We start from the raw sequence: 10,903 nt of genomic DNA, 5'->3' as shown, positions 1-10,903 counted from the left end.
CCTTTTTGCACCCTCTTTTTCTGAAGTAAACAAAAGCTAACTTGTCATAGCCTGCTTCTCTTTCATCAAGAGCCTATGAGCTCTTGTGGACTATGCACGTAAGAAGTTAACGTGGAATAGATGACACAGTAAATCCCTGTCTTTCTTTACCTTGCAGTAACTTGTCCATGTGCCCATGTCCTTTAATGGCACCTGCAAGTATCTCATATCATACAATGCATACATTAAATCAACCCTTGCAACTGTTATCCCCATTTTACAAAAGACAAAACTGAGGCAGAGATGGTACAGGATTTGCTCCAGGCCACATGGTGAGTCAGTGACAGAGCCAGCAGCACATACTGGGGTTTGCTTGGTTTTTTCCTTCCATCCTATTAGTGCACATTGCCCTCTGGTACTTAAGAGTGGAGGGATGCTGTACTGCAACATAAGGCAGGATTCAAAAAACAGGACACAAGCTTATATGCCTGAAAAAGCAAAGCAGCAGGAACATTATATCAAGTGATTTTCTGCAGCAGCAACCCTGGGACGCTCCAAGAGGAAAAACAAACCCAAACCAACAGTGGAGGTTACAGAGGAGATCATTTCTCTAAATGTAAGACAAGAAGAGAATTAGATTGGAACACAGATGTTTGCATAGAGCTGGTGGGGGCTTTGGTTTTGTTTAAGCCGTGTTCATTAATTTTACCATGAATCAAATTTTCTGTCGCATTAAGTTACTCTTACATGTTACAGAATGGTGTGCATATTACCTCTTCATGTCTAAATAACTAAACTACCTCAAACTGTTCTACGGCATTGAAGAGGTGCCGTTTTACAGAATCTTAGATGCAGAATCTGGCTTGTAGGTGACAAAACACATTTGCTTTAATGCCTTTACACTGCAGCTCATTATTGCCAATGAACTAAGTGCTTTCAGAGAATCTTTCTGGTACTTATCACCTATTTCTTTTTGCACTATATAGTTTAAGATTTGAAAACGAAGCATTCAGTGCATTAAGAAAATAAGAGCTGAGAGAGAATAAATGGCTCAGGGGACTTGTAATGGAATATTGAACCTCTCCCATTTAAGTCACTGGTTCCAATCTGCCATAGGTCAATAGTGACTAATAGACCACTGGGCAACTTTTCAGTGGTCGCTATTTTAAGTGAATTGATGGCTTCTATCCAGGTTCTTAGTGAACAGATATTCACATTATAAATCCTACTGCTATAATCAGCCTTTGTATTGGCCTTTGCTTCAACAACTTAACAGAGAGATTTAAGGAAGTACTATGAAGAAAGTATTTCCTCCCTAGAGGGGATAGCCATCGGTTGTGTATTAGTAAAAGGTAAAATGTACAGAAGAAAGCTTCACAGACAAAAGAAGATTTAAGATGTCAATGTGGCAACTTTCCTAGAAATGAATCTACTCTAAAAAAAAAGCCTAAAGAAAATAAAAATGAACCTATCAGGTCACTTCTGTGGGTTTAAACAAAAGAGGCCCTCAGCATTAAGAAAGATGCTCCATACAGCAGACCACTGAACCATTAACCGCCTCTTAGGAATTCCTGGCCTAAGGAAACATCAGCTGTCCAGATGTCATTTCATTCCTGAAGAAATGCATGTGCTTGCCTTCACCCTTTGTATTCATTCATGAGCACCCATTTGGCTTCCTTCTAAGTCATCATGACCAGTGAAGACCACATTTAAAAAAAAAAAAAAAAAAAAAGATTAATTTTGACAAGGAGAACCTGCCAAACTGCTTACTGTTTTCCGGCACCTGTTGGAAAGGCTAGAAATTCAGAATCCCCAGTATCTTCTGGAAATTGTGTGTGGTCAAAATGTGGTATCTGTACTTCCAAGCCAGAATTTTACCTTTGATTCCTCTGTCCATCTTCATTAAGCGCCTAATTATTACATCTCTGCTATCTCCTTGCCTGACCTCGATTTTTGTAGAGAAGTGGCCATTTGATGGCTGGGGGTTCACCAAAAATACAGATACACTGGGCTGTAAAAAATGAAGGTTTAAAAAGTTAACATGCACTTTTGTTTTTTCACAGGAACATGCAACCAATAAATGGGATGGAGGAGAACGTCTGGTATCCAACAGCTTTCTTGAAGGACAACCTTTTATTCAGAAATACTGGATATCAATGATGAGATTCAATTACTATCATAAATCCCCAAAAAATAAGTTACAGTATAAGTATAAAAAGCTATTTGACTTCTTTAAATAAATACACTAAACTTTTACTGGTTAAGGTACTTAAGTAGATAAAGATTACATGATTGTAACTGGAAGATTGATACATGGGAGCACTGCAGTAAAAGTTCACACTATAAATCACTCTCTCTCTAAAAGATTTTTCTACGCAGGTATAGCAAGGCTTTAAAAGACTCTTCACCTTATAAGATTACATTCAGTATAAGACAAAAATAGATAACATTCTAATATGGAAAAAAATCCATTTGGAGATGCATCAAATAATAAGTAAAACAATTTCCCGTGTGAGAGCTCAAATTTATTTCTAAATATTGGGTTTTGCAATCCCTAACTTGGTACAATAAGCAATACCACTATTTTAGAAACAAAGAGATAAGAAGTAAGAAGAGCCCTGGTTCTAGTCTTGGCTCTAATTAACAAGTCTGGATTCTACGTTTTACCCACAAGACTATCCATCCTTTCCTAGCAATTATTCTTCACAGGTGTGTGTATTCTTAAATCAGGCATTTCTGATAGGTCTCCCAGTCTGTACAAATTTAAGAAGTTCTATTTTTTTTTTTTTTTTTTTAAGTAGAAACTTAAGCTACGCCAAAGTCATGTTAAAATCTCTATATATAAACCAAAACAGCACCACTGCTTCAAAAAAGTTAATTCAATGCTTAAAGGGCAAGTTGAATCAAAACTAGGAGGTTTTCTTTACTTGACACAAAACAGCAGTGTGACAACCCACAACACTTCCCTGACAATAAGTTCTAGGCCTTTCCCAGAGGGCCAGTTTCTTTGCAAGAAAAGGTCATTAAGTCTGCATGTGCCTCACTCCTTGGCTGTTTTAGTAGATCAGGGAGTCATTATGGAGAATGATTGTTTATGATGTGAGAACTGAACGGATACACCAAATACATAATCACACAGATTGTTTTGACAGCAAAGTGGTTATGACTTAAGTCCCTACTAATTTGAGCTTCTTAACACAAACAGTATACCCTGTTGCCCACGTTCATATGTACAAAAATTATGCCCCAATGAGAACTTACAAGAAGAAAGTCAATTATTATTAAATCAGCTAACAAAGTAGCCTGTATTTCCAATGCTTGTGGATTTCTGAACTTACTTCCATTCTGAATGTGGAAAATGGTTTTCCAGGACAGCAATCTTCTTTTATTTTATCTTCTGCCTCAGAAGCAAACTTCACTTCAATGTGATCCAGCTTTGGTGGGTGGAAAAAATGAAGAAATAAAAGTTTATCATTCCTCTGAAATAATGACAGTTACTAGACCACTGAACCAGAACTGTCTGCACAGTACAGGGGAAGGCAACTCACACTGATAAAAAGACAAACCAAGAAAAACAGAAACTTAAATGAAACCTAAAAGCTGACAGGACATTACTGCACTTGCTCAGAAGAGGAACAAATTCTAAAGCACCTAGATCACTGCCTTCATATATTACAGAACATAAAATGAAGAGTGCAAATAAATTCAAAATAAAGTAAATGAAATTAGAAACTCCAAAATCAGTCATTTCCTATACCCAGGCCTAGGCTTTCTCTTTGTTATGGCCCTGTCTTTTCAGCTGCATTTTAGCATAACCACAACCAAACTGGAATCCCCATGCACTAGAAAAAAAATGGCATTGCTATGCATAACACCCTAGCTTTAAACACCCTAAATGGAAATTATTCCTTCGAAGGCCAGAAAGAAGCCACTTATATGGAGAGAACGTAAAGATGCAATTGCAAGATCAGAGGACATAAGAGGGGAAAAAATCTGGCCACACTCATTGGCATTGCCTTGGATTCATTCTCCTTCCCTTATCTTGGAAGAACAGAGACATTGGTTAAGCATCTCTTCTTGAGGAAGCCAGAATATAAACTGGCCTCTTCCACTGATAAGTGCATGTTTTCCACTGACTTCCTGGCAGATGGCCAGTTCCAAAAAGCATTGGCCATTCCAAGCTAGACTGTCACTGGAGTTCATCTTCATATAGAAGAAAAAGAATCTCCCAATGCATCAGTGTGCACTTGCTAGCCACCACTGCATCATTTCCATATTTCATAGGGAATACAAATAGCGAGAGTAAACATGAAAAGCTAATGCAACTTTACATGCTCATGGGTAACCCAAGGCTGGAAATGAATTGATGTAGGCCCTCAAGCTCAGGAAATGTTGGCCTGCCTGCTTCACTGAGTGTGGAATGATGAATTCCCCTTCCAAAATGAATGCTAACCTCTAGGGAATTTGTCAAATAGACAATATTCTCCATGAGCACTGCCCGTTCATCGAATTCCAGCTCCAGATCAAGGACCTGTGGCCCCTTCTTCTCCAGATTCTCCTGTCACAAAGAAAGAAAATGTAATCAAAAACTTTTCAAGTCTGTATATACAGGTGATGCTAGGTTGCTGCAAACTCTAGGTGCACCAACCCGGAGCAGAATAGGCTATGAACTGTTAGAGCTCTCTGCTGGCAATAATTTGAGCTCTCTGCTGGCAATAACTGTTAGAGCTCTCTGCTGGCAATAATTTGGTCACAAAGCACCATGGTAGTTATAATTTACTGTGAAACGGCAGCTTCTCCATGGAGTTACTAACACTGACAGGAGGAACTACAGCATTTTGGATGTCTGGATATTCTTTTAAATGTGAGAACATATTTTTACATTGAATTTGAAGAGTATTTAGAAATAGCTGTGAATATTTCACTTGTTTTAAAGAAGCAGTGTAGATCTCTCAAAATATGCTATAATTTCACTGCTACTTTCCAGCAGGAATTCCAGCCTGACGACCTAGTAGGAGATAAAGGATGAGATAGAAACTGGACACTTCCCAAGTAGTTGTAAAACAAGTTCCTCATAGGGAGGATGGGAGGAAATTATTTTGTATATTAAAACACAAATAAGTTTAATATATCTGAGTCTCCATCAGGGGCACACACAAAGGGCAACTTGAAAGGGGTCAGAATTTCACTTGAGATCCATGGTTTCTGAAGCACAATACAAAACGTAACCTCCCTTTCATAACTAGAGTTCCCACTTTTTTCTTAATTTTATCTGCTGAGCATTCTGCCCTAGATCTGTAAGCAGTTAATTAGATTTAAACTGGCAGTGGCTTCCTGCATCGCTGGTCATTTTTTAGACAAGAGATTCCTTAAATTACCTATGATTTGCTTCATTTTGTAAATTAGAAAATATTTTCTGTTACAGTGAAATCTTCCTTTGATTAACGGGAAGGACAACAAATAGAAATAGCTTTTGTGCACTGAAGTTGCTCACCAATCTATTTCTAAGTACAACATATTGTCCATGGGAATTAAAAATCTAGGATGGATATTTCTATGTTTCTTGATGTAATCACTCTACTGCCATTTAAAAACATGCACACAGAGACTTAAACATGAGGAGGAGTACTGAAAGTGACTGGTGCTCTGGAGAGAGAACACATTTAAACCATCTTAAAAAATGCATGGTGAAAACCCCTAAATCAGAATAACTTCTTCCAACCCGGGGCAGAACTACATGCAAAAGAATCAGGGTAAAATGCAACCAGTATGACTAACACCAAAGTAGGTGTCATCTGTCTGCAGCCTATCTCAGTGTAACTACCGACTCAAGGCAAACAGGTTCCCTGGCATCCAGTGGTGAGACTCTGTAATAGCAGTATGAGCTACATCAGGATAAAACTGCAAGCTTGTCCGTTACATACCCCCTTGTCACTGACACCAACATAAAAAAAAGATTAATGTAAATTAAACTTGGAATATGGGGTATCTATGCATACCATAAGGCACAGAACATAGGAAAGCCATCTAACAAAGGCTGGATAAAGGCATCAAATGTGGGATGCATGAAGGAATTGTGCTTGCCTTACACATTTATACTTGAAACACTGCTGTCAGAAATGGGACCATCTGAAGCCAAAGCAAGACAGATGGCAGCTCCAGCATCCATAGAGAGCTTTGCAGCCTCAAAAGAACCAAATATACAGATGGTTTCCTAACAAAGTCTTTTCTCCTTAACCTCTAAAATCATGTATGCAGGATGCATTCTGTAAGGGGCTGTATATAATTTAGAATGGAGAGTTAAATTAGCACAATCTCAAGAGGATGCCATGGCACCAGCTCGTTTTATTTCAGCAGATATTGACCAAAGAGAACAAGTGAAAGTTTAAGCTAACAAATAAACCTTCTTTAAAGAAAATGAAAATCGAGATCCTCGTGTAAATTCCTGACTCAGAGGGAACCTTGAAAACATAAATAAATAAATAAAATATCACAATAAAATCCTAAGTAAGTGAAACGCCAGGACACACATTCCAGCTTAGTGATCATTTATTTTGTTTGGATGCCCTCTTAAAAATGGAATGCCTAGCAAATAGTTTTAGATTTGTACCAAACATCTAAAGCACACCATGAATTCTGCTAGGAGTAAGACAGCGGCAGTCAAGAACCGTGCCATGTTCTGACACCTACCTTAATCATGGCAACAAAAGGCATAGCCTTCTTCATATATTTCTTCAGCTCTGGCAAGGTGTTCAACTCCATGGCAATTACTTTGTTATCTGGCAACTGTCCTCCATTGCCCTGAAACATTGAACAACATTCCATTAAACATTCAATAGCAACACCCTCCACCAGTTTGCCATTAGACTTTACACCTTCATTCACACTTCCCCAACTTCCTATAAATGTCTTTCTTCCAGCTATGCATGCTCCTCAAAGGTCTCATGATCCCACAACACCTTGAGTAGTTCCCTCCAATTAATTTTAAACTACTTTAGAGGTAAACTGAAAAACATTTTGCATGGTGTCCTCAGCCATGCAAAGCTACATGCACAAATCTGTAACATTAACTATGCCATAATTTCCCCTACAGCATATTTTATTCTCCTTTTAAAAAAAAACCCCTCCCCTATCCAGATATGAATCATAGTTTGACTTGCTCTGGAACTTGCTCAACTGCTCCCATTGAGAGCAGTGAGCCACATGACTAGGATGCAATAGCTAACTTTGACCCAATTTGGAAAAAATGTACAGGTAGGACTCCAATGTGGCTTATCTTCAGAAAAACAATGTTTGTTCATTTTAAATCATATGTGAAATTTAGCCATAGTATCATGGATATGATACTTCAACCTATCAGTTACAATATTGATTTGTTAAACTATTCATGTCACAACAATTAAAGAATCAGGTCTGGTACCTAAGAAATACAGGGACTTCTGCTTTAAATCAGATTTTTTTTTACACTTACAAGCAAGAAGAATTTATAGCATTTCAACACATTCCCTGCAAAGTCACCAAATATCATACTCACCAAAGACCAGAATAGATGTTTTTAAGATTGCTTGCATAATAAAGCAGCATGAATATGATAATGGCCAATATTTCTTCAGAAATATTCTTGGGGGGGAAAATATTTTACAAGAGGTATTCACTGGCAAAAAGATTTAAAATAAATGAATGCTGGTCAGTTATTTTACATATTAAAAATGTCCAAAGCAACATGGTCATATTGTGAACTCAATAGTGTGCCAAAGGACATTTTTATTGGATCCAATGGAGAGTTATAAGAGTGTACTAAAACATGTTAAGACTATTCCTCCCCATGTACAAAAAACTGTGCCAAGTTTATTTTTCTGTCTGTGAAATAAAAGTTAAGAGCCCATAAGAACTGTTGTTATGATAAAGTGATCCCAAGAAGCATCAACAAAACATCACCTGGTAGTGTTTGCGCAGGACTGACAAGGTGTTGTGTTGCCAGGGTGGGTAGTTCTTTGCTACATAGATGGTGCAATGAGAAGGTTTCTGGGGTGCTTCCTTGATACCCTTCTGTAGAAAAAGAAAGACAAGAAAAAAAATTGTCATCTGAGCTGATTCCCTGAAGCTACTATGAATATCTTTGCATGTGTAACCCTGCTTGTTATGCATTTCAGCTATGATTATGTTCTATACTGACAATGTTGAGTATTCTTTCTCTGCATACTGTTGTTAATATGGATGCTGAGAGGTCTGGGAGCTCCTTGTGCCTGTTGTCCCTGTTTGTGAGCCTGTGTTTTACTATTTGGGGTTAAAGTGTGCAATTGTAAAAGGCAAGTGGATCAAATGTGCCCTCAAGCCCTTCCTTCCAAAACTGTCAAGTCTGTAGGCACACAAATGTTGCTAATGCAAAGTTATGCACAAGTCACTGAAATGTCAGCCTGTCCTGTGAGCTGGGCAGATCTGCAGGAGGGTGCCCTTTAGTTTTAGTACAGGAATAGTGTGAGAGGAGCAGAAGAGCTTCAAGACAGGAGTGACTCCCTCAACACCTTTGTGCTTTATCCACCTTTCAAGGGAATGTGTTTATATGAGCACTAGTCCCCATAGTGGGTTTAGGTGGAAACCTGACACTTGCTATAGGTAAAAGGGCTGAAAATGATGAACCTGCTGTTGAAGTTGGTCAGAGTCTAAAAGAGCTGGGGATGCACAGGCAACCTGAGGAGGACCAGCAGGAACCCCTGGCAGCAGCAGGAAGAGCAGCAATCCCTAGCCACGACCTCTACCAGTAGACTGACAGCAACTCCCCACCCAGCACTTCTTTGGCTGGTGCAGGTGGTAGTGCCCCCAGAGCAGAGTAGCAACCCCTGGGAGTGAGAAACAGAAGCCTCCATCCCTGCAACTTAACTGGCTAGGTGGTGGGGCCCCAGATGGCAGCTCTGGGTAAGTCTCCCTCACCACTTGATTGGGCTAGGTCAGGGACAGGCAATTAATTTGGAGGGCCATTTAATGAGTATTGGTGAGCTGTCAAGGGCCACAAGGGTAGCCCCACCCCCTCGCAGGTGCCCCACCCCCTCGCCTCCATCTTGGGACCAGAAGTACCAGCCCTAAGCCCTGCAGGAAGTCCCTCCTGGTTCCCCCCAGAAGTACTCCCTTTTGGGAAGGGGGTTTGCCATCTCGGAACTGGAAAAAAAAACAAATTACAATAAAAACGTTATCTGGCACCCATGGGAAATGGGGGGTGCCGGATAACAAAATATGCCAGTTAATTGAAAGGCCCGAACAGACATCTTTGCTTGTTCGGGCTACTGATTCTTCTGTCAAGTTGCCGCCCCTCCCACAGGCCCTGAGGGACAGGGAGGCGGGCCCCACGCAGGCTGCTTTGTCCCGGGCTGTGGGGGCTCGGAGAAACCGGAAGTGCCCACTGCGGGCACTTCCAGTTTCGCTTCATCTTAGAAGCCAGCATGCTGGTTAACAGAACATGCCGGCTTGTAAGGTGCCAGTTAATGGAGCTTTTACTGTATATACTAAAAATCAAACTTTGACAATAAGATATTTTAATTTTATTTAAAAAAAAAAAATATATATATATATATATATATATATGTTGGCGGGGGGGCAGGGGACATGATGGGACACACGGTATATAGAGGTGATTGCATAATAGCATAAAATGAAGTCTTACTCTTGTATATTGTCGGGATATGGATCAGCCGAAACCCAGGCACAGCCCCATGCCATACCACCCGCCTGTGGCACATCCTGCCTCCCCCTGGGCACACAGTGGGGCTAGGGTGTCTTTGCAGCTGGACTGCCTTTCTAGGCAGCCCAGGTGGTGGCAGCTCCTTCCAGTTGCCGCTGCTGCTGGCCCTAGCCTCATGGTACTGGCAGGGACCCACGCTGCACACAGCTGTCCCTGCACGCCCTGTGCCTGCCCAGGCTCAGCAGCGGCAGCGTGGGACAAAAGCTGTTTCTTGGTATGGGGAGAAAAGCGGCTCCTCCCCCTCCTGCTCCTGGCTGTCCCTGCTGCTGCCGCTTGGAGCCCACGCCACACAGGGCTACCCTGCGTCTACACCACCATCACCTTCGGGCTGCCCCACGGGACAGTGGTGGCAGTGCAGAATGGACACAGGGCAGCCCAGCATGGCACAGGCTCTGGGCGGTTGCAGTAGGAATACCCCAGCAGCGGCAAGGTGGAGGGCCGTTTCCTCCCGCACTGAACAACAGCTTCTGTCCCATGCCACTGCTGCTGAGCCTGGTTGAGAGAGCCCAGAGCAGGTGCGGGACATGCAGTGTCCGGGCTGTGCTGTGCAGTGCAGATCCCTGCTGGTACTGCGGGGCTGGGGCCAGCACCAGTGGCAGCCAGGAGCCACCGTCACCTGGGCTGCCTAGGAAGGCAGGCCAGCTGTGAAGCCACCCCATCCCCACTGTGTACTCAGGGAGCAGCAAGATGTGCCACGGCTGGACTGTGCGTGAGCCAGGCAGGAGCAAAGGACCTACCATGGGCTGGATGCAGCCCACAGGCCATGTTTTGCCCACCTCTGGAACAGGTGGTAGCTCCCCTGCATTAGTTTACCAGTGACTGAGACTATTAACTGTTTCAGCATTCAGTTAATGTTTAATAGTTATGGTTTTCTTTCAATTTATGTATGTGTTCCCTTTTCCCTAGTAACAAACCCTGTTTCAGTTGAACACTGCCTGTGAGAGTGGGGAAGTCTGTTCACTTTAGAACACCCAGTTAAAATTTATTTTCCCAGATTTCCCAATGGGGGCTCAAACCAGATTTAGAAGGCTACTGTTAAGCCTCTAAATTTGAGCCTGGCCCTTATTACTGCCATAAATGCATGGCAGAAGGGTTACATATGCATGTTAGAGCAACTTCACCTTTCCTTTAGCTGGTGTCATGTAGTTCTTGAGACGGAGACGGAGATCGTGAGCTGCTTCCATGAGG

General features: G+C 41.6%; 2 protein-coding genes across 2 annotated transcripts in view; one reads left to right on the top strand and one right to left on the bottom strand.

The window, feature by feature from the left end:
• Nucleotides 1–3,297, top strand: part of SH3RF2 (SH3 domain containing ring finger 2) — a 107,765-nt gene extending 104,468 nt beyond the window's left edge. Inside the window, exon 11 of the mRNA XM_025209524.1 lies at nt 2,043–3,297. The gene's annotated coding sequence lies outside the window, so the exon portion shown is untranslated. The remainder of the gene's footprint in view (nt 1–2,042) is intronic.
• Nucleotides 1–10,903, bottom strand: part of LARS (leucyl-tRNA synthetase) — a 45,231-nt gene that overhangs the window by 1,618 nt on the left and 32,710 nt on the right. The window contains exons 26-31 of the mRNA XM_006028170.2: nt 10,837–10,903; nt 7,918–8,028; nt 6,670–6,780; nt 4,433–4,537; nt 3,318–3,413; nt 1,858–1,990 (exon numbers count right to left, since the gene is read on the bottom strand). The exon at nt 10,837–10,903 is cut by the window's right edge and continues 98 nt beyond it. Coding sequence (XP_006028232.1) covers nt 1,858–1,990; nt 3,318–3,413; nt 4,433–4,537; nt 6,670–6,780; nt 7,918–8,028; nt 10,837–10,903 — 623 coding nt within the window. The remainder of the gene's footprint in view (nt 1–1,857; nt 1,991–3,317; nt 3,414–4,432; nt 4,538–6,669; nt 6,781–7,917; nt 8,029–10,836) is intronic.

The sequence above is a fragment of the Alligator sinensis genome, unplaced genomic scaffold (genome assembly GCF_000455745.1).
Source record: "Alligator sinensis unplaced genomic scaffold, ASM45574v1 scaffold135_1, whole genome shotgun sequence".
In the NCBI taxonomy this organism is placed as follows: domain Eukaryota; kingdom Metazoa; phylum Chordata; order Crocodylia; family Alligatoridae; genus Alligator; species Alligator sinensis.
Note: the sequence above shows the minus strand (reverse complement) of the source record. Positions and strands in the feature narration are given on the sequence as shown.